Raw genomic sequence first — 24339 nt, 5'->3', positions numbered from 1 at the left:
GCAGGGAGTTGAACTGTTAACTAAAGACCTTTTCCTAAAGCCCATGCAACTGAGTACACTGGTTTTCCAATAGTAGTGTGGAGATAGGCAGAAATGTGTGTGTGCGTGGCACAGGTGATAATTTACAGGAATATTTAGCAGGGGAGAGATGCAAACCCGTAATTGTTTCTGTCTCCTACACGTGAAATAAGGTGAATGAGACGTTGGGGCTGGTCCCCAGTAATAGAGAAGGGTGATATAAAGCACTTATCTGAAACAGGCACATGGTCTTTCCAAGCTATAACAGAACTGTGTTTACAAAGTATTTCAAGGCCCGCCCTCTGGTCTGTCCAGAGGGCACAGGTCTTTATTATCAGAGCCTAGATGTCTCACTAGTTTTGGCTTTCAGCTGAGCACGGTCTGTGGAGAAACCACGAACACTGAAAGAAGCCTAAAACAAAACACGCTAGATGGGCACAGTTATCTAATCACAACCTGAACAGCAGATAAACCTCCGATTATATTTGGGTAAAGACCCGCTGGCCTTCAGAGCTGTTTAAAATGGATTGAAGAGTTTTGAACACCACTTAGGGGTCCTGATTTAAAGCGGCCTGGACTGTGACAATTCACATTCCCTACAACCATGGCAAATAGTGAACAAATATTCATTTAAATAACTGAGGCTCCAAAAGTGCCTAAATACTTGTGAAAAGACAGAAGGACACACAGAGGGGTTTGTGTCTTACCTTCAAGTTGCTGCTGGTGATCAGGAGTAGTAAAATTGTCTTCCAAGTATCTGGCAAACAGTCCTTACATACCTTGATACCAAAAGCAGAAACTGCAAAGATGTTGGTAGAAGCTGGCCTACTTAAGACTCCACAAACTTTGTTTAAAAATGCTATAATAAAAACTGAAAAGCAAAAGATAATTTGGAGAGTATTAACAACATAGTAAGAGGTTAACATCCTGAATACATATAATAAATCAAAGGAAGAAGATGAATATCCTGGAGGAATAATTTTTGTTGTTGTTTTTTAAACTGCTCAGCATCCTCTTCCTTCATTAATGAAACCCTTCCTAGTGGTGAAGTTATTCCATATGACTTAAATGAAAACTTACCCCGTATCTATCCAGCTAGGCTCTTGAATTGGGTCTTGAGCAGTATTGGTCCCATAACCTCTGCACTACAAATGGCAACTTCATATGTAACAAAAAACATACTCAGCACCATAAGAATGAAAATGTAAATGAAGATATCAGATTCCCCACCCATCAGTTGGGTCACCTTTTCCTTTTCATGTTTTCCAAATGTAATAGCCATGGTTATAAAGGACCAGATTATCAATGTATGCTAAAACCTCTAAGTGAAACATGGTTGGTACAGGGAAAAGCCCATATTTATGAGTTTTGGTGATTGTATCCTCACCACAGACTTGAAGTTAGCAACACTAATAGAAAGACATGTAGGGAAAAACAAATCCAAGATGTAGGACATTGTATTAGGAAACGCACGCCGATGTTTTCAGGGGTGAAATATAAGATACATGCACCCATTTTATATAAAGAAAATATGGGGAAATACTGTTCAATCTGCCCAACTAGCTTGATTCAGGGATGGCTGTGGAAGCATCCTTTATACTAACTCCAAATTAGAGATAATCTCAGTGTTTAGCAGGACAGTTGGTATTAAATAAACTGGTTACGAATATACAATGAACAACTAGGAAAAATTCGTGATAGACAAGCTATGACATGGCAAGGTTTTGTGAAAATTCAGACCCATCTTTTAAGTCCTAGTTCAAGTGATAGCTCTTGTCCGAGCTTCTCTTAATCGGGGCTGCATCACCCCCTCCTCCCCCACTTGCCACTGCAGACTTACCACCGTCACTGCTGGCTGTCAGCTCTACTGTAAGCTTGGCAAGGGTTGGTAGGTGCCTGTTTTTTCATGAGGACTGATAAAAGCAGAGGTCAGCCTAATGTAAGGAAGAACAAAATATCAAAGTAGGAGAGGTGGGTAGCAAGGTCTTTATCAGTGTTCAGTCAGGGACTGAAAGGTCAGCTGTGGGAATACTGGTACAGTGAAGGGAAGGAGGAAGGTTAAAAGCCACCAGTCTGTGTGTTTAAGGCAGAAGCACTAGACTAAGCGCTCTCCGTGCACCATCTAATGTGCCTTACTAAGTAGATACCAAATTGGTTTACGTTGATGAGAAAAGCCCAGACAGGTTAACTAACTAGCCCATGGTCACACAGCAGACCAGAGAGCCAGGATTTGAATTAGACAGTCATATTTCAGCATGTAGAGTAGTATTCCTTTTGGAGTGGCAAAGGGAAGGGAATCCAGATGGCCTTAAGAGTCTTTCCAATATCAACATTCTACAAATATATCCACCCACACCCTGCAAACTGCGAAGAGGCAGATTTGGTCACTTGCACCTGGCAGTTGATGTTAGGATAAGCAACCTAATAATGGTGGTATCAGGGTCGTTTGTGAATGAGATTTTGAAACTAAACTGAACAGAAGGATTTGCTACCCTCTCCCTGCCCTTTCCTATTTCAACAAACATACTGTGAATAAGGGCAAATTATTCTACATGAGACTCTCCTGGGCTGTGAGTGGTAACTACCTATAGCAATTTTAGGAATTCCTTTATAATTACAGGCAAAGTGAAAGCATGCATTCCACACCAATGATTTCTCTAAATTTTTATTAATTTTTTTTTTTACAGCTCGATCCTCTAATGAAAAGTAAAGAATCTGAAGACAAACAAGTCAATTACATGTTTTTTTAAACAGCAATGAATCCTCATTACAGAGAACAATAAACAAAAGATCTGTGGCACATTATCTTTGGAAAGATCTTTTGCAAATTTTTCTTCTAAAAAAAAAAAACTATAATTCTCACAGACCACGTATGTCTCTTTCAAAGGACTATACAAGGCAGCTAAATTTTATTCACAAAAGCCCCAGGTCGCAGTTCCATTGCTGAAGTAGATAAAACACATAGAGTCCTCCTTTTCTCTGTGTTGTACAACTTCCCACTGGGCACATCACTGCTTCCCTATCCTACGCACAAAATCACTGTGTGGACTAGATAGCTGGCACCTTATTACACAATAATTAAAGAAAAGGTCATATTATTTTAGAGATAGACCAGTGATCTTCATTGATCGACTGGACGATTTATTCTTTTTTAAACAATTTTAATAATACCAAGATTTGACTTTCGTCTAAAGTTACAAGAAAGCAAAAAATATATAATATAATATATAATGGTAATAAATTAAAAAAAAAAAAGGCAACCCTGCTCAGGTATCATCCAAAACATGATCACATTCAGAAGAAAAACACACACACACACACGATTTGGGACACACGTGTATAAACATACACACCAACATGAACAGTGTACAGTTGCTATCTGAGGAGGGGGTGTGCAGTCTTAACAATACACGTTGATGGCCTGAACAAAAGGCGGATCCTGCCTTCTGTCATTAAACAAAAGATAATTAACAAAAGGTAATACTGCCTGTATTAAGCATCGCTTCAACATCTACTTTTGAGCAAAGCCAGTTATCTTGCTTAGGTCAGCCACTGCCCGGTCTGACCAGAGCAGCGTGGCCAGCCTCAGTGGTCTTACTCCCGTGTCCTTTCAGGCTGATAGAGTAATAATATCGTGGCCCCCAGGGGGTTGTAAGTTTCCTGCCTGTCCTCTTGGGCAGAGAAATACAGGCGACTTCTCAGCCCATCACATTACCTGTTGCTATCCAGCACACCACGGAACAGAATATAACGTCTTTCCCTGGGACAGCGGGAAATTTACAGCCACCTTAAGAGACATGGTAGCCGGGGCTTTTCAACTCCTCATAAATAAGAACTAATGAACATGGCCAGTGGTCACAATTCATTCCCAGATTTTCAGTGACTGACAACAGGGGACTGAATAGTTCAAGTTCATATGGTAGAAATACCACTTGTCACGTTTGTTGGAAAATCCCCCATACCACTCTGCCACTCCACCTCCTCCCACCAACAAAATGACAAAAGAAAACTATAGGGAAAAAAAAAATCCACAAATTCTAAGTAGAACCAAAAACAAAAGAGGCAACGCACTAGAGAAAAAGGGACCAAGTACCGCTCTCGCCCTGATGCCCCCCACCCCGCCCCCGCCAGTGAACTTAACTCTGCTTGTGTTTCTAAAAGGCAGCCAAATATTCCAGCAACATTTAAATACTGCTCATCGGCAGTAAACAGTGTAATAGATGGAGTGACAAACTTGTTCACAGATTTTGTGTAGTGTCTGGGAAAACAAATCCTTGAGCAAAAAGTAAACTCTGTGGTGGGAGGTAAGGAATCAGAGCCTGATTTGATTCATTTACATAAAAGATGCACAGATACACCTCCAACTTTATGAGAACAGAAGAGAAAAAGGCGTAAGTCCCACCTGATGTCTCTTAAAGCCACGGCAAAATGAATACAGCATTATTCCAAAATTCGGCTCGTCAATAAAGGCACAATGTATCCAGTTCAGCCAGCCTCTTATTCTGTATATGTGTGTCCACACACACATTTCCTTTCATATATTACAGATAAAGAGTTCTGTTCATTCTGGAGGGCACAATGGTTCTTTTTTTTTTTTTTTGCTTCTAAAAATTATTGTTAACAGGGATCATAAAATAATAAGTTCTTGATCCTACTGACATTAATATTTGAGGTACCAATTAAGGCAAGTTTTTAGCCAGAAAGGGGTAGTCTGTTAGCTTCTAGACATCCCAAGATTGGGAATTAAAGGACACAAAATGAGGAAGATAAATGTGGTCCAATCTGTCTTGGGGAAATAATCAAACATTTTGGTCAAAACAAATTGTAAAATAAAGGTCCTTTTGTTAAAAAAAAAAAAAAGGATGCTTTTTCCACTCAGTATTGAGGTTAAATCATAGCATCAGATAAGTCATCCTTCTGCTGTAGTTCTACTCCTGACAATATGCCGGGTGGACCATCCATCTTCTACCGTAGATGGGACACGGCCAGCGTTTCCGCATTCTTACCCCAGTGTAATCTGGCAAATTTCAGTGAAACGTCTTTCCGTGCTTATCAGGGCCCTCAGTCTGGCTAAACCTTCAATTCAGTCATTCACATTTTTATTATCTCCAAGAAGGACAGAGACATTGAACATTTTATACGAAAAACAGTGTTCCTCCATTTCCTAGCAAAGACTGACAGACACACAAACACACACACAGACACGAAACTGTAGTGCCAAAGGCAAAATTTTTACACTCCACTTTTCACGCGAGATGTTCAGCATTTGCCTCACTGTGAAGTGTGTACTAGTATGGTTGTTATGAGAACTTCACATATTCAAAGGCTTATTTTATAATCTCGTCCCTTCAATTATCTACTGCAGTACAAATTTTGCCTTTGAGAAATTAAGCATGCAATGAAAAAGTGCATATGACTTAAAAATCCTTTAGGCTTCTATACACAACTCCAACAGTGAAAAGACATCATGAACATTAAGGATTCATCGGCCACCACCCTTTCACATGCTCTATTTTAAAAGCTGCCGTTAAGAAGTCTTCTGGGAACAATGCATGTAGGAGTTGACAATCAGAAATACTCCATGATCAAAATAGTACAAACTGATCTCTGCAAGAGACAAATAAAATCTTCATATAAAGGTCAGGGTGGAAAAGACACACACACAAAGAATAAGGCCGCTGAAAAAGCAATCGCCTCTTCTAGAAATGGCTGGGAAATGGACTTGGAAATGTCTTCAGTATGGGGGCACTCGGCTCCTGGCGAGACACACACGCTCGGCGCGGTCTGCGTAGATCAGAGCCTGTCCTTAGGAACACACCCTTCCACACTGACAGGTGACTTGTCCTGGGGAGTGATGGGGTGAAGGGTCCGGGAATGACCAAGGGAGTTAAGAGGGGAAAGGTGTTTAGTAACCACAGAAGCCTGATTCTGGTGTCTCGTCTCCTACACAGATGGACACACGGTGCCACAAGCACAGGACCTTCCAGGCAATTACTGTTCATGTAACAGGCTGCTTTCTAAATGAGGAGTTTAAGAAGGACCATGGCTCTGCCTTAGAGCAGCAATAGATGGCATCGGCCCATCAAGGTTGCACATCAGTTATTACTGCTGCTGTAATTCTCTCGTTCTGGCCAGAACCGAAGAACAGGCTGGATAACAAATGACATGGAAGGAACAGCTTCACACAAACCATTTATACTGCGAAAAACAAGCATCACTCCTGTCCTCTGTACATCTCTTTCACATAGTTATCGAATGACCAAGACAGTTCTTACATTCATCGTATGGACTTTAGACCTCTTCATTATAAATAAAGATGGTACGCCTTTCTTCACTAATAAATAAACACAACAGTGTCCAACACGCTTGGGAGGAAACACGCAGGGGAGTGGAATGGGATGAAGGAAGAAAAATAAACCAATTGTAGCGGTAACACTCCTCAACTGTAATACATGTGCCAATTCTACTTCTAAAAGGGATAAAAAGAATTAGCTTCTAAAAATACTACATTCATCATAATGCTTCCAATAACAACCCTCAAAGTTTCAATGAAAAAAAATCTGTGCTTATGGATATGTGGGAATTCTGGGGTTTCTTATTTTTGTTGTTCTTTTTTCCCCAACTTTTCGGTCATTCAAAATAAACTTGGCTTAATGTATAGAATCTGGCAAAAACAACTTACAGGAAGTCCACAGATCCTCTTCAATCTAATCAAATCCAGTTGACAGTGTGCACTCTGGAGTGAAGGCATGCGGTGACTTTATTATTATTATTATTTTTAAATCTAATTAACTACCCCAAATCTCCACAGCCTCTCAGGGAGTTAAATTCCCCTAGACAAAGACAATCAAGGGCTCTCAAAGTCTAGTTTTGCTATAAATATAAAGTAATTCGTAGCAGAAAAATATAGCCTCTCTAAGAAGTAGATTTCCTTTTTCTTTGTTCGCTGACAAAACTCTGAGTTAGTTAGACAACATAAGTTTCCACATAACTAGGCCACAGAGCAGCACCTCAAAATACAGCTCTACTTCACAAAAATTAAGAAGCACTCCAACCCTCTGGTCACGGGTAAGTGTTGGTTCCCTTCTTCCCCAAAGTAGAAAATGCAGAATACAGTCAGTGTGACTGCCTTTCGCTGGAGCAGGGGATGGGGACGGTGGCATCAGGTCCTCCGCAGCACGTGGCACATGGAGAAGCGGGCGCAGACGCAGATGCTGTAGCTCCCTCAGGGCCGCCTTCCAGCACAGGACCGGAGAACTCGGAGCTGGGCCGCACGTGCAGTGTCCAGGCAACCGGGGCTGCTTTCAATTTTATATATTAGGACAATACCTGGTATTATCAGAGCCATTGTTCACTGGCAGAAAGGGGGTGTATAGCGGAGTCCTCCACAACTCATGTTTTATAGATGACCATTAGAATTTATTAAACAAATACTCCCCCCACAACTTAAAAAAACAAATTACCCACAAAGCCCTACACCACATCTCACTGGTTTAAAAAAAAAAAAATTCCTTCTGGGAATGAACTAATGTGGCTACTGAGATGCTGTGAATTTGATTTCAGAGTTGAAATTGCTTCTCCTTATTTCATTCGCATCCTGCTGGTTAAAAAAAATATGGAAATGTTTCCAGACCAAGAATACACCCACTCAGGCTACATTGCACTTCCATCCTTTAGTTAGGAAAGGCAAGATCATCTCTCAGGCCAGCCTCCTTCCTCTCTGCTTCTGCAAAACCATCCTGTCCAACCAACAATTCCATAGTTCTCGAGTTTCAGTGAACAAACGTCCTGGCCATCTCATGGTGCTTCTCTTGAGTTTGGTATTCTAAAGAGACAAATGTCTGGACTGTTTTGAGGCTTCCAATGTGCAAAATAGTTCCCAAGGCATCAAATCCACCTGGGGCTCCGTTAAGGTGTTTTGGTTACTTGTTTGAGCCGCTGGAAACCCTGTCTCGTATAGTGCAGCAGATCCATCAAACTGCTGTTGAGGGCCAGGGCGCACACACTTGTGCTGAGCTGAGCAAAGAATTCTGTGAACAAAGCAAACCCAAAACCACGTAAATACACTCGCACGTGCAAAAATAAAAACAGAAGAAGTCAAAGAAGTCGGGGTTCCAGAAACTTGATCCCCACAGTACTCTACTTCCTCTAGCACAGCAAAAATAATTTAAAAAAAAAATCACAATCTACTGTAATGGTTTGCTAATTTTCCACATCTCCCCACTAGTTCTAAAACGGGAGGAACCACGTTTGTTTCAGTGTTGACTCTATAACGCCTGGCACAGTGGCTGTCATCATACTTTTGGGATCAATGGATGCATGAATGAAAACAAACAAAAATACCCAACATGTATAAAATAAAAGCATCAGTAGTTTGCTAAGAAAGAAAATGAAGTTTCAAGAGGCTGTGAGGAAATTAAATGGCCACAGACAGTTAGCTGACTGCTTCTCTATAGCCAGGCAAGAGTACGTCCAGGCTTTCATCTGCTATTTACATAGATGCTTTTACTTAACGGTCACAGCCACCAAACAGTTCCTCTGATAGGATGATCGATCATCTCCTAAACCTTGGATTTCTCCAAGGGCCTTCTTCTCAAACAGGACTCGAGATGGTTCACTAAGCCGTATTTCCCTATATTGTTGCTAACCATCTTTCTTAATATACACTGAAAACAAACAATAAGCTCAGTATTTCAGGTGATGCCAATTCCCACGTCAAGTGTGTCGTTCCTGGCGAGAGACAATGCCTTTCCTTCTGCACTTGCTTTGCCCTTTTGCTAGCACTTCAGTTCAGGGGGAAATGACGACACCAAATGCCTCCCTCATAGCTCAGTTGGTAAAGAATCTGCCTGCAGTACAGGAGCCCCTGAGTTTGATCCCCAGGTTGGGAAGATCCCTTGGAGAAGGAAAGGGCAATCCACTCCAGTTCTCTTGCCTGGAAAATCCCATGGACAGAGGAGCCGGGCAGAGACCTTAGTCCTTGGGGTTGCAAGGGTCAGACATGATTTAGCAACTAAACCACCGCCAATGATACCAAAACTTCCAAAGGGGCACGGTGCAGAAGCCACTTCTAATTTAATTTTGCTAAGCTCGAGTCACAGAAATCCATCTCAAGGAGGAACTCTGACAGAGCGGGGAAAATGTGAGAAGAGTAAATAGCTACAACTTCCTCTTCTTCCAAACGCTGAACAGGTGGTGGGACTGTAAGCTGGGGCAGTCCCTGTGACAAACAGTATGGAGGTTCCTCAAAAAGCTAAAAACAGAAGTGCCGTATGATCTAGCAACTCCACAGCCCTGAGCATATATCTGGACAAAACTCTAACTCAAAAAGATATATGCATCCAGATGGCCAATTCATGATGATGCATGACAGAAATCAAACCAATATTGTAAAGCAATCATCAATCAACTAAAAATAAATATTTTTCTTAAAAAAAAAAAAGATATTTGCACCTAGACAAAGCTGCACTATTCACAACAGTCAAAATATGGAAAGAAACGAAATGTCCACCCACAGATGAACGGATAAGGATGTGGTATACATTTACAATGGACTACTCACTATGCAGCCATAAAAAAGAATGAAATAATGCCATTCGCAGCAACACGGGTGGACCTAGAGATTATCATACTAAGTGAGGTAAGTCAGCAAAAGAAAGACAAACACCATACTCTATCACGTGCACGTGGAATCTTAAATATGCCAAAGGAACTTACCTATGAGACAGCCTCGCAGACACAGAAAGCAGACTTATGGTTGCCAAGGGGGAGGGGAGGGGAGGGAGGGTGGAGTAGGAGTTTGGGGTTAGCAGATGCAAACCATGCATGCATGCATCAGAGAAGGAAATGGCAACCCTCTCCAGTGTTCTTGCCTGCAGAATCCCAGGGACAGAGGAGCCTAGTAGGCTGCCGTCTATGGGGTCGCACAGAGTCGGACGCAACTGAAACGACTCAGCGGCAGCAGCAGACGCAAACGATTACATACGGCACAGAATGGATAAACAACCAGGTCCTACTCTATAGCACAGGTAACTATATTCAACAGCCTGTGATAAGCCATAATGGGAAAGAATCAAATAAAGAAGACACATGTGGGTAATTGGATCACTCTGCTCTATAGGAGAAATTAACACAACATTGTAAATCACCTATAATTTAAAACAACAACAAAAAGGCCAAAACACTGAAGGGAACACGCAATGTTATTCCCCGCCCAATCCCTATGGCCCCACAGAACCATTTACCTTTGTTCTTCCTGGTAAGGACCTCAGCCTGTTCCCACAGGTCAAAGGCGGTAAGGACGTGGGAAGTAATGCTGACGTAGGAGGAAGTCATGTTCTGGATGGTGACGGGGGTGCTGATGGTGGCGGGCAGCGCCCCGCTCCCCACGCTGCCGGCGCTGGACTGGGACCCTATGGAGCTGGCCGGAGAAGGGATCGGAGAGACGGGGGACGGTGTGCCTGTGCTTCTGGGAAGCGGGAGAAAAGAGAACTCGTTAATCACCTGAACTCCTGCTTCTGGAACTGCAGTGCCAGTCACCTGGGCTCCGTGTGTACCTGCAAAGATGCCAGTCACTTCTATGAGGTCAAAGAGGTGCCCTTCCCCTTCAGGGTGCTGGAATTTCCTAAAAGACAGTGGTATAGGACCCTCCAAATGGAAAAAGGAACTGGGGAAGGTGGCCTTCCCTGGACACAGAACTGGATGGGCCGATCCGTACTCCCAGTGTATTCCTGGGCCCTCTGCATCTGCTACTCCCATGGCCTGGAATCTCTTTTCTCCCCACCCTCTATTCCAGCTTCTCCTGGGAAGACAACACTTCCCCTGAGAAGATGGGGCTGATGTCTGACATACTCCTTCTTTCATCCACTCAATAAACATCCCTGAGCTCCTACTCTGCACCTGGCGCTCTCCCAGACCCTTGAGACACATCACAGCTTCTTTCCTGTCACCTGAACTTGCCTCCTTGCATTTATCACGTCTCCTGCTACTTCCCTATTCCTTCTCCTGCCTCACAGGCACCGTGCAGACAGGGGCCGTGTCTGACTCGTCTCTGCATGTCTAGCACTTAGCACAGCGGGTGCTCTGGGTAAACAGCAGCTGAACATGTGACTGGCTGAACAGGGGACAGCCCACAAGGAGAGCGGGCCTCAGAGACTCACAGCATGCCCTCTGCTCTCCTAGGGACCATCCACCCGCGCCTGCAAGGCACCTCAACATGGGTCAAATGAGAAAGCAAGTGCAGTCACTCAGACCTAAGGACTGAGCCTTATGAACGGAAGGACGGGCCAGCGGCCATGACCTGCTGACACAGCGACATCTGCCCTTGGGCTCTGTGGGTCCTCAGGAATCCTAAGTGTCCCCGGCAGAATGCACACTTTGAAGGACTAGAGGAGGAGCCCCCCGAGGGCAGCAATTCCTGTCTGCTCTGTTTACTGAGGCTTTCCTGCACCTACAACAAGGTCTGGTGTAAGGAAGGTGCTCACAGATGCCTGGTGAAGGAGTGCTCTAAAATTATGTGACTGATACAGAGCAAGAAATAGCGTGTGGCATCCCTTATGTGTGGAATCTAAAGATAAACGATACAAATCAACTCACGTGCAAAACAGACTCACAGACTCAGAAAGCAAACAGGCGGCTGGGGGAAGGAGGGCAGGAAGGGACAGTCAGGGAGTTTGGGATGGATGTGTACGCGCTGCTATATTGGAAATGGATGACCAACAGGGACCTACTGTGCAGCACAGGGAACTTCGCTCAATGCTGTGTGGCATCCTGGGTGCGAGCGGAGTCTGGGGGAGAATGGATACATGTGTGTATAAGGCTGGGTCCCTTTGCTGTCCACCTGAAACTACCACAACATTGTTGATCGGCTACACAGAAATATAAAACAAAAACGTAAAAAAACAAAGTGACTGACAACCTGTTATTTGAGAATAATACCTCAGAGGTGGGAGTCCTTTTCAGAGGTAAAGAAGTTCGTTCTCAATCAGGACTGCTTTTTTTTTTTTAAGAGAAGCCATATGGGAATCTCCTCTTTTGAACCTGCTGGAAATGGGGCAGGCTTCTAGGTGATGCTCTTAAAAATAGCAAAACCCATCAGAACTGGGAGCTTTTCAAGGAGGATGACCAAATTTAAAAAAAAAAAAAAAACTAGACAAGAACTCAAGGGCAGGAAATTCTGTGTCTTCATCTGAAAAACACTTGCACAGGGACTCTGCTTTTCGACAGTTCGTGGGATGGATGTTCACAAACTGGGGGAAGGAATTTAGCTTGAATTGTTTTCTTTCTCTGTATCTGTTACAGATCCTGAAAAGGTGGCAGGCAACTGGTTCTACAAACTTCTCAATTAGTGAAATGCCAAGACAGCATGCTGTACAGAACAGTGGTCCCCAGCCTTTCCAGCACCAGGGACCAGTTTTGAGGAAGACAATTTTTTCACGGACCCTGGGGGGGAGCGCGTGTGGGAGAGATGGTTTCAGGATGATTCAAGCACATCATGTTTACTGTGCATTTTATTTCTATTACATCAGCTCCACCTCAGATCATCAGGCATTAGGGTGGAGACCCCTGGAGGTTGGGGACCCCTGGTCTAGAAGGATAAAGGACTTTGTCTCTGGTTCCGCTGGCTTTGCCTGTTGCATCATTGGGCATATCTAAACATCCTCAAAGGTCTGAAATGTGGACCACGTATTGTTTTACAGTTATCTTTCTATGTTGCCCAACCAGCAAATATCGTGATTTCTGGAGACTCCTCATAAAGGTAGAGATGTGCTGGTGATTTCCGTTGAAGGAGCAAGACTGCACATGGAAGCGTATAATTTTTGAAATGCCGAAGGCACACAAGAGGCACATAAAGAGAGCACTTAACACTGGAAGTTACTGCAATTAGGCTGCTCATTACCTTGCGATGCATGGAGAAGGCGCCTGGGCAACCTTGGAAGGAGTTTTGAAGAAGTGTTCGTTAAGCGTGCGGGAATACTTTATTGCCATATCTTTTTTACAACGGAACATTGCCATGTTCAGAATGGACTGGCAACGCATGCTGTGAACATAAACATAAGCGGAAATAAAGCACTGCCTTGGAGACATGATTATTACCACCACAGAGAGTGAGCCACCAACCTTCTCCACCCTAAGGAACATCACCGGGTTTTCCTCAATTAACAAGAGGAAGAACATCAAGAATCTCCCTAGATTTAGCATCAGAAGTAAAGACAGGTGAAACGGCACTGACATTTGTTGTTGTTCAGTCCCTAAGCTGCGTATGTCCATCTCTTTCTGACCCCATGGACTGCAGCACGCCAGGCCTCCCTATCCTTCACTATCTCCCAGGGCTTGCTCAAACTCATGTCCATTTAGTTGGTGATGCCATCCAACCACCTCATCCTCTGTCACCCCCTTCTCCTCCTGCCCTCAATCTTTCCCAGTGTCAGGCTTTTCCAATGAATTGGTTCTTTTCCAATGAATGGGCTTCCTTTAGGGTTCAGATGGTAAAGAATCTGCCTGCATTCTAATGGTCAAATACAGATACACAAGGATATAATTTAAGTCACAAGACCAAAGAATCTGAGTCATCAGTAAAATGGCAGCAGATGACATCTCAAAATAATTAATCACCAGTGAGATTAACCCCTTGACACATATCCTCCCACTTTCTGGTACCGAGTCACCTTTCATTATTATTTTCATTTCAAGAAAACAAGCTATCAAACTCTCTTGGTAACATCAAGAGATGCAAAATCAAATGTAATACTCTTTGGAGAAAGGGAAAAATACACACCATAAAACAGCAAATATCTTCTCCTGTGTTGGTGTTGTGGCATCCGAGAAGGATTTTAATGACAATATGAACCTACAGGAAAATATACATGAAGTCAAAACAGGCAGTCAGAAAACTCCAGGCACAAAGACACCGCATTATGTTTGTCTTGGTTTCATGTTGATTTTTCCTAAAGATGTGACGACAAGACAGCAGCACAGAAAAAAAACGAGGCTTCAGCGCAACAGTTGAAGCCATTCAGAAGACGAGGCGAGGACATGCCTGCTCTCACCCATCCACCTGCTTGAAACCAAGCAGGGCTGTGTTCTTACCGAGCCCCCTGCTGAAATGTAGGTGAGAGAGACGAGAGCTGCAGCAGAGACGGGAGGGCGTCTGAGAAGACAGTCAAGCTGGAAAAAACCAACCCCCGCCCTCAGGGACTGGCATTTCACCGTTCACTTGGCTGGACCGAGCTATTCTGGTCTAGCACCTCATCTGGAACACAATTTCAGTGTTCGACCAAAAGAAACCCACAACCACCTTCCTGGATCAGTGACTTCTTGAAGACTCCCCTTTGTTAAGCCGTCCTCAAACCAAAGTCCATGGATTAAAGCTGTAAGGGGAGGACAGGAAGCACGGAGGGGAAGCAGCGCGGCGGCACTCACTTAATGAGCTCCGCGGTCTCCGAGTAGATGGAGTACGCAGACCTGCACGCGGGGCTCTCTGACTCCACGGCGATGCCACACTCGATAAAGGACAAGGCGGCCTCCAGGTATTTGAAAGCCTTCCCTACCTTGTCCGTCTGTGGGCAAAGAACACGGTCCTTGTTAAGCCTAACGCGACTTTTAGTTTCTTACACACATTCTTCACAGAAATTGGCCCCCACCGTCTGAGCTGAACTACGTCTGGAGAGAAGCCGGGGACAGGCTAACTCAACCATGATAACCAAAGCCCGTCCGCTCTGACCTACTGAGAACTTCCTTCTGGCAAAAATTCAGTAGGAAAGAGAAGACAATCCTGTAATAAGACTCACTTCTCAAAATCTACTGAAGTACATACTCAAGCTAAGGCACAAAGTACACAGCCCCCCTGTTACTAGTGTGCAGCTACCCATTACATGATTTTCCTGAAAAATGGGTTATGCTATACATTTAGAATAATGCATTCACGGTTTCTTTGTATGTGCTGAACTTTATCTTTTAACAAGTAAAAAAATGTTATGGTTTACAAGCATCTCAGGTATCATGTCGAACAATAATCTTTTGATGTATTTTACAGCCCAACAGATCTCCTCTTTGGAAGCCTGGGTTAAGGGCACAAGGCAGTCCTCTGGGTCAACAGGGATACCATTTCAGAGTCCCTCAATGGGAATGCAGGCGTATGAACGCAACCAGATACTGGCGATCACTTAAGCCTGAATACACATTTTGTCACTTAACACTCTTCTCACTTGGTGGAATTCAGCCAGCTCAACAGAAACTGGGGCGAGAGCCTCCACTTGCCTCTCCACGTGCATATACAGCACATGTAAGAGCAACTGGTCAACATGACACGAGCAAGGCGTTCGTTTCTGCAAACGCCTCTCATGCGGTATGTTCAAAAAGACCGAAAACTGGAAAGGCGCAAGTGGAGTGTCAGGACATGGTGACGAATCAGCAAAGAAACACAGTCTGGCAAAGAAAGATGGCTGCTACCTTTCATTTTTAAAAATAACTTGATTTTAAGACATTTCTTCTAGAGAACCCAGGCTCAGAAAATCAGTGACAGAAAGAATAAAAATCCAATCAGCATGCCCCAAATAATGAACAGTAAAGGGCCTTATTGGTTTGCTTCACTGGTGGGAATTTAACTCTTCCAATTTACTTATCCAATACCATCTCTTTCATGGAATTTTCAAAATTTATATTGGCCTCAGGGTAGAAACAAAAATAACCATACTAAAGGAATTTGCCAATTCCACTTCTTTGAGAATTTTGTAAGGTTACTAATGATACTATTCCTGTGATAACTCTATGGGCCTCCTGGGACGGTGTTAAAGGTGATACATGCTGTGCTCATGTGCTCAGTCGTGTCAGACTCTACAACCCCACAGACTGTAGCCCGCCAGGCTCTCCCGTCCCTAGGATTTTCCAGGCAAAAATACTGGAGTGGGTTGCAGAGTTCTAATTTCCTTACCCAACAATAAGTGAAAGAAGAAGACAGATGAAATACACTCCTCTACACTCAGCTACGCGCTTAACCATTTGCCATACAAGACGGACACGTCTAAGACATTGTGTGAGCAAAGGGAAACCTAACAAAGAGGCTGGCCACTCGGGCTTCCACCCAAACCGGCACATTGTGGGAGCAGAAAGAGTTAACACTGTTTACTAAAGTGGGACGCAGTAGCCATAGGAAGGGAGAAACAAGATGTGCAGATGAAATACGACACACACAAAAGTTCCCTGGAGTAGTAATCTTGTTTGAATAATGAGGGACTCTAGTGCTGAAAGTCCCCAAGGTCAAGATAAGCTGTCGGTAAGTGGCAGAGTACCTAATATTTACTCTATTTCGAAAACCCAAAGATACATACAGTTCTCACAACAGCCTCAGAGAAGTGAAAGGAAGAGGCTGAGGACACAGTATTGTCCTGTCTTGAGGCATCTTAATCTGACTCAGGCTCTTCCAGTACAGAGTCACTTTGCCAATAGCGCCTAACTTTGCCTGTGACCCTCTTACAGCAGCCAGCACGGGAAGGACCCTACCCTGATGAACAGGGACCTGATAAAAGGGACTTCGCCCTGCCCTCCCGAGCCTGAGAACAGATGTCAGTCTAGTGACTGGAGGTGAAGAACACTGAGCAGGGGGGTGTGGATTTTGAGGCCACCATGGATGGATCCCATTCAATCCTACAGACCACCAGAGTTTGTGGTTACGTCTGCATGTGCCAGAATTAAAGCAACTGACGCCACTGTGGTACATAGCTCAACATATGATCTCTGCAGGGGTTTGGGTGTGGGGACTACACCAAGTAAATAAAACCCCAGAGTCTTAGATGTGTAACTGTGACAAAGGGCAAGCCTTATCTGACTATACTGCAGCAGAGAATTAAAAGCATATTTAATTATGTATGCAACTAACAAAAACTGCCACCTTCCAGAAGGTCTAACAGCCACCAGGGAAAGAGAGTTCCTTGCTTGTTCACCAACAGAGCCATCATCAGCCTCACTGTAAAATTTCCTCTGATGGCATCGGTCCACTGTTAGTCTCTGTGGGGCTTTAAAATAATTTTGGAATGCAAACAGGCTACCTTACTTTTTGAAATGTTTTGGGGTGAACACAAACTGACCAGCTTGCAAAAAGCAAGAGTTGTTTTTCACATCAGTGGGACAAGGAAGCACTTGTGTGTATGACATAAATCACTATCAGGGAGACCAACTTTCACTCATGTAGACATAAAACACGCTGGTACTTATCTGCCCACGATCAAACCGGATCAACGAAGCCACAGCTGTGTTACTCCACAAGGAGCCCTTCACCCCTCACTAATTCTGACCCTGCTGATGCTCTTATGCCCCACGCTGCCCTGCCTTCCCCCACCACCCCCTCCACGGTTAGCGATGTGGGATACGGCAGAGTGAGACGGCAAGTATTTTATCAGAAAACATTCCACCCGAGGGAGAAAGAGCCAAGACGGACCACTAATTCTGCTTTGTCCTTCAGCCTTTTGGCTTCCTTCAGGTGAAAATCGGCTTGTTGTCTGAAAGAAAAGAAAAAGATCAGGAGTGGGTCACAGGAAGCTACAGGTACTGGACTGGAGCGAAAGGACTAGAGGATAGGAAGGACAGGGGGTGGGAGGGTGTGGGGGGTGGGGGAAAGGGAGGCAGGAGGCGGGGAAGGTGGCTGAAGGCGGAGGGAGCAGCACCCAAGGTCTTACTTGTCAAACTTCACGTGAGGCTTCCCTGGTTTGGAGTTACCATTTGGCAAAGAAGGCACTGGAAAACGGTTTGCAGTATCTCCAGAAGATCCCTTGAAAAAAATCATCACACCGATCACCCTCTCACATTTAAGATAACTGACGCAAACCTGTTCAGTTGGTGCAAACGTAATTGCGGCTTCAGATCATGAATTTTAAATCATTATAACTAGGCTCGAACACATCTTTATTAATCAAAACAGGAACTATTACAATCAACATATTTTTGCGCATAAGAAATAAGTTTATTTATTCCCATAGTGTAAAAATCTGTGCTGTGGGATTCGATGAACTCTTGGAAAGCATATTCTGTCTCCTGCTGGTTGTGGAAGCATTTTCCCTGCAAAAAGTTGTTGATGTGCTTGAATAAATGGTAGTCGACTGGCAAAAAGGTCAGATGAATATGGCAGATGAGGCAAAACTTCGTAGCTCAATTCGTTCAACTTTCGAAGTGTTGGTTGTGCGAAGTACAGTTGGGTGTTGCTGTGGAGAATTGGGCCCTTTGACCACTGCCGGCGGCAGGCGCTGCAGTTTTTGGTGCATCTCATCGATTCGCTGAGCATACTTCTCAGATGTAACGGTTTCGCTGCGACTCAGAAAGCTGTAGTGGACCAGATGGGCAGGAGACCACGAAATAGTGACTGTGACTTTTTCCTGGTGCAAGTTTAGCTTTGGGAAATACATTAGAGCTTCTTCTGGTCCAACCACTGACATTGCCAGTTGTCACATATAATCCACTTTTTGTCGTACGTCACAATCTTGTCAAGAAATGGTTCACTTTTGTTTTATAGAATAAGATGACACTTCAAAACAATTTTTTTTTATTTCTGATCAACTCATGAGGCACCCACTTACCAAGCTTTTTCACCTTTCCAGTTTGCTTGAAATGCCAAATGACTGTAGAATAGTTGATGCTGAGTTCTTCAGCAGCTTCTCGTGTAGTTGTAAGCGGACCAGATTCAATGACTGCTCTCAACTGGTTGTTGTCAACTTCCAATGGCCGGCCATCGTGCTCCTTATCTTCAAGGTTCTTGTCTCCTTTCCAAAACTTCTGGAACCACCACTGCATTGTACCTTCATTAGCAGTTCCTGGGTCAAATGAGTTGTTGATGTTGCAAGTTGTCTCCACTGCTTTACCACTCATTTTGAACTCAAATAAGAAAATCGCTCGAATTTGCTTTTTGTCTAACATCATTTCCATAGTCTAAAACAAATATAAATAGCAAGTAATAAGCCATTAGCAAAAAAACACAAAGTGAGAATGCATTATTTTATGCATTAAAATAATGTATAACATAATCACATTTAAGAATATATTTCAATACCAAATGGCAAATTTCAACAATGCAAAACCACAATTACTTTTGCACCAACCTAATACTATTTCTCTAAATTAGCCCAAAAGGAGCTCAGGAGAGAAGAACTCAAACACTGCACACTTTGGCTGAGTCAAGCATTTTCTCAGCTAGATTCAACTGAAACTGTACATTTTAATTGTATTGGGGACACAGAAAAGCCACAAGACAAGAATGTTCAAAAGAACAGATTATCAACAAGCCAAATTTAACACTTACTCTTAGGCAACACACACACAAACATACACACACACTCTCTTATCCATTCCAGGTTAACAGGAAGAAAGGAATTTGTATTTGAGAAAGTAAATTTTTCCCATTATCACTAATAATGGAAGTATTTGAGATCAAACATCTAAGCCAAGAACTAACCAGAGTAACCATGTTTTACTGCAAAACACTGGATAGAAAATTAACCCAAGCATTTATCCTGTATTTTCATGTCTGAACCATTTTAAGAATAAACTGCCAACTAAATTTTCATGTAACAGGAACTGTTTCTTACTCTCCCTCTGGAAAGTGGAGATTTAAGCACAAATTATTCATTCTGGCTTTTAAAAGTGATGAAATAGCTCTGAAATACCACCAGTCAAGACTTATTTGAGCATTTAAAGATACACCAACATATCCCCTTTCCGACATGACTGTGTCCCTCCTTACTCTGTGTTCTGTGGAGCTTCCAGAGACCTTCCCCTCTGCTTTTCTGTGTTTGGAGGCGGAAGGGGCCCTGTGGTTGCCCTTGGTACTACTGGCACTTTTGGGGGGGTCCTGGCCACTGGGGTCGTCCTGCCTTGGCCTCTTCTGTGCAGGTTTGGCTGGCTTCTGGGAGGACGAGGACGACACGAGTGAAGGGGGAAGCATTTCCTTCTTTGAGGGCTCAGAGGAGGGCCTGGACATTCTGGAATGAAACACGATGCAAAACTAAGTTAAGGCAGAACACGAATCACACAGCTTCATTCTTTGGCTTAAAAGGACAAAGTAGCTGTTGACACGAAAGATTAAGATATCACAGAGCATGAAATCCATTTTTGTGGAAAGGCCAAATTTCAGAGCCTTTCTTTAAAAACTTTTGAAAAACTGAGTCCTACCTATGAGTAATAAATGAGGTTGATAAATGTGGTTGTGTAACTTGTCACGAAGCTTGCAGAGTCTTTCAGTGGTCTTAAACTTTTACCCGATCAACTCTGTCTGCAGCAGCTGCTGCACAGCCTGCACCTCCTCTCTGCCCCCTTCATATCAGACCCCCTCCCCTTTCTCTCTCTCTCAAATCTCTGTTGCTTTACATGGTGACATGACTCACTCACTTTTGCCAAGGCTTTCCATGCTTTTGATAAATCTAAGTTTGCTGCCAAACCAACTGTTCACTCCTCTAAGGTCCTCGTGGAGGAAAACAAAACAAAATCATCAAAATGAACCCCAAAGAGTTGATCACTATTCTCTCATCCTACTGTAGAAGGAAAACGTTTGTCAGGGCACACGATCCAGGAAGCTCTGATCACCTTTGCAGACTGTTCCTAGCCTCGATACTCACTTTGATTTGGAAGATTCCTTGTGGGAAGAGGAAGATGACGACTGTGTCTTGACTTCTTTCTCCAGCCTGACTTTCTTGCTATCGTGGTCTTTTTCTGCTTCGCCCTATTATTATATAACATTAAACTGTTACGAACACAACTGTACAGACAAAACAGAGAAAAAAAATATACAGCAAAGGCAATGAGAACAATGTTGTGGGAACATCTAAACACACATGGTAAGCCTTAAGTATCTACACTGTGTTTTGGGAGAGGGCGGGTGGCAGGCCATATAGATTTGATGTGATTTATACTGAGACAGATTTGTGCATCAGGAAGGACTATTCCTCAAACCCAGGAAAAGAAGGATATCCAAAAAGGAAAGAAACAGGTTTTTCTCTTCCCAGGAAGCAAAACAGTTGTGTTATTCCATGACAACATGTACATCCAATTTATAGAGGGTCCATATGCGGGCTCCTTCCCACAGGCCTAAGCACACGTGATGGCCTGTGGGGAAGAGTCACTAGCTTTTAACAAGGACAACAAAGTGATCAGTGGGAGTCCTTCAATCAGCTCAGGTGCATCAGAACTAAACTCCTCCAACTGTCAGCTCACCAAGAAAGAAATCTGGGACACTATCAGCCAATCTAGGACAACCCCTAAAAAACCGAAATCCTCTCTTAGAGCCTTAACGGGAAAAACATTTTTCACGTGATTAGATTGTGGGAGGCCCTGGTTTTCACCACAGTCTCTTCCTTGTTCTCTGAATGCCTCCAAGAAAAATGAATAAATTAAGATGTGTGGGCTCAAGCAGCCTGGCCATGCTCAAGAGGAGGGAAAAAGCAGAGACATACCCCACCCTACCCCCCGCCTCGACCCCCAGATTCCCCAAGCACAGGTGCTCGGGAGTGTGTCTCAATCCAGCCCTTCACAAACTCTGCCGAAAACATTTATCTTGTTTCAAAAGATAAGGTGACTTATAAGGATATTTGGTTTTCATCTCTCAGGGTGCAGAGAAGAGGGGAAAATATGGGTGGGGAAAGAAACTGCGAGCCAAGGCGGGTGCCCCTGGAAACAATCTCGCGCCAACTCACACTCCGTCCCAGAGCCAGACAGCCTAGTTCAGAGCGACAAGCGAAGTCAAGGACTTTGTGCAAAAACGGAGAATGTAATCATTTTTCTACTGATGAAATGCCAAAGTGCCAATATTTTAGATACACTGGATTAAACTATTTAAATTGCTTCCATTGCTTTTTTTTTTCCTTTTAACATTTTTAACATGGCTACTAGAGAATGTAAAATTATGAAAATGTAAAGTTAGGTCGCATGATATTGCTACTGTTTTGTACACTTTTCTAGAGGTGACGTGCAAAATGGACCTTGAACTTCCAATGAGCTGATGCAAATGAAGAACTATTCCATGTACAGGGTTAGGTAAAAGAAAAACAAATCAGTTGCTCGTGATGAAAGACTGGGGGATAAAAGGATTTGAAGGCCCTAGCAAGGAGCGAACACATAATGCAAACAAGCACATCCCACAGGCACAAGTGAAACACAGCAAGTGATTTCACATGGCTGTTTGTGTCTCATTTGGCGGGCAGCACAAGCCCAGGGCACAGGTCAGGAGGGGGCCCTGCTGGGGCTCAGCCCGTAACTCAGCCTGCATTCAACAGTTCACAAAGGGAGCACTTTAGAGGTACTCAATGTTGGCAGAGAAAAACAGAATAAACCGGAAATGACTGGTTAAAACAGAACTCTACCCCTAGTGGGGACCCTCATCACTGTGCCCAAGAGGCTCTGCTGCCAACAGCTCCGGTGAACTTCTCTTGAGTTTCAGATTAAAGGCCACACAGCTGGCCCAGCAAACATTGCAAGAGGTGGGAAATTTATCTTTGGGAAAAGTCATCGAAAGTGCTAAAATATCCAGACAGATCATTAACTTGCACACGAAGTTAATTACTAATACATAGTGGCTCAGCTGGTAAAGAATCTGCCTGCAATGCGGGAGACCTGGGTTCGATCTCTGGGTTGGGAAGATCCCCTGGAGAAGGGAAAGGCTACCCACTCCAGTATTCTGACCTGGAGAATTCCATGGACTGTATAGTCCATGGGGCCACAAAGAGTTGGACATGGCTGAGCGACTTTCACTTCACTTTTTTTTTATAGGGTTGTTTTGTTTTCCCAGCCACAGTGCATGGCACATAGCATCTTAGTTCCTTGGTCGAGGATTGAACCCTCATCCCCTACAGTGGAAGAGCAGAGTCCCAATCATACTTTAAAAAAAAAAAAAAAATTTATTTTTTTGGTTGTGACAGGACTTCATTGCCACTCAGGCTTTCTCTAATTATGGTAAGTGGGGGGCCACTCTTCGTTGCAGGGATCGGGTTTCTCATTGCAGAGGTGTCTCATCTTGCAGAGCACAGGCCCCAGGGCACTTGGGCTTTAGAAGTTGCAGCTCACGGGCCCTGGAGCATGGGCTCAGCAGCTGTGGTGCATGAGCTTACTTGCCCAGCAGGAATATGGGATCTTCCTAGACCAGCGATTAAACCCATGTCCCCCGCACTAGCAGGTGGATTCTCAACCCACTGCACTACAAGGGAAGTCCTCATACTGTTTTAAAAAGAAGGCATCTCCAGGCAGTTAACAACACAAAGGATAAGTCCTAAAGTTAAGTATAAATGGTCCACAAGGTTACTTTCTAAAGAAAACAGCAAACTCCAGAGGCAGAAGAAGAGTTAATTTTTGTTTGTATACCTTCATGCTGCTTAGGACGTCCTAGTTACGACTAGAAACCAAAGTGGCAGGCCTTACAAACCACACATGAAAATATGATTCCTAGTGAGTCAATCCTCACAAACTGGTTTAACTCTGGCTTGTGCCAACGGGTGACTCAAGAGAACAGCCCAGAACCAAGGATCAACTTTGACACTAGCTTTAACATCTATGCTGGCACTTACTGGAATAATATGCTTTATACTGACATACAACAACTTAGAAGCCGGTAATATTCTGTCGGCTGGTAGAAAAGCGTTAGGTGCTCAGTTGTATCCAACTCTTTTTGTCCCCATGGACCGTAGCCTGCCAGGTTCCTCTGTCCATGGGATTCTCCAGGCAAGAATACCGCAGTGGGTGGCCATTCCCTCCTCCAGGGGATCTTCCAGACCCAGGGATTGAACTCAGGTCTGCTGCATTGCAGGCAGATTCTTTACCATCTGAGCCACTAGGGAAGCCGGTAAGCCATTACACCAACTAAGCAAAATTCCCTTCTGCTGACTGTGTCTGCTTTGATGGAGTGCACTCCTATGAGCCTGGGGTTGGTATTTTCGTACTTGAAACCCTCTCATCCTCTGCAGGAACAGTCCCAGAGGGGTCCCTGGAGCAGGCACTCTGTGAACTTTCTCCACTGGCATGGGAGCCAGGCTACAATATCTCTCAAAGTGGATCGAGGATTAGGCAAAGGGCCGTTGGAGAGGGAGTTGTCCCATTCCGGGGGGTAAGGGAATGCAGACTTGATCCAAGACTGGAAAACAGAAGGTGAGGAGTTCCTGAGATGTTTCTGGGTCAAGAGACTATTTGAAAAAGGTAAGCATGATGCTTTTTTCAGGAGGAAAAAAGGAGTCTCTTCTGCCAAGGGGCTTATCCACAGATCAAGTCTCAGGTCTGGGTTTTGGAAGCTCCCTTTTCCCAGAAAAGCAATGTCTCCGTGGTGCCCACATCTTCACCAGGAGGAGGCTCCTCTTGATT

General features: G+C 43.9%; 1 protein-coding gene across 9 annotated transcripts in view; it reads right to left on the bottom strand.

The window, feature by feature from the left end:
• Positions 1–2667: 2667 nt before the first annotated feature.
• AFF1 (ALF transcription elongation factor 1) overlaps positions 2668–24339 on the bottom strand; it is a 198501-nt gene continuing 176829 nt past the window's right edge. For all 9 annotated transcript variants that reach the window (XM_055434310.2, XM_055434316.2, XM_055434314.2 and 6 more), the window contains 9 exons: positions 20616–20719; positions 19745–19982; positions 17691–17782; positions 17453–17513; positions 14440–14576; positions 13796–13867; positions 12917–13057; positions 10263–10486; positions 2668–8048 (listed from right to left, as the gene is read on the bottom strand). In XM_055434310.2, coding sequence (XP_055290285.2) covers positions 7927–8048; positions 10263–10486; positions 12917–13057; positions 13796–13867; positions 14440–14576; positions 17453–17513; positions 17691–17782; positions 19745–19982; positions 20616–20719 — 1191 coding nt within the window. In that variant the 3' untranslated portion in view covers positions 2668–7926. The remainder of the gene's footprint in view (positions 8049–10262; positions 10487–12916; positions 13058–13795; positions 13868–14439; positions 14577–17452; positions 17514–17690; positions 17783–19744; positions 19983–20615; positions 20720–24339) is intronic.

The sequence above is a fragment of the Moschus berezovskii genome, chromosome 5 (genome assembly GCF_049115385.1).
Source record: "Moschus berezovskii isolate FMDL1 chromosome 5, NW_MosBer_1.0, whole genome shotgun sequence".
Taxonomy (NCBI): domain Eukaryota; kingdom Metazoa; phylum Chordata; class Mammalia; order Artiodactyla; family Moschidae; genus Moschus; species Moschus berezovskii.
This window is presented reverse-complemented; position numbering and strand designations above follow the sequence as displayed.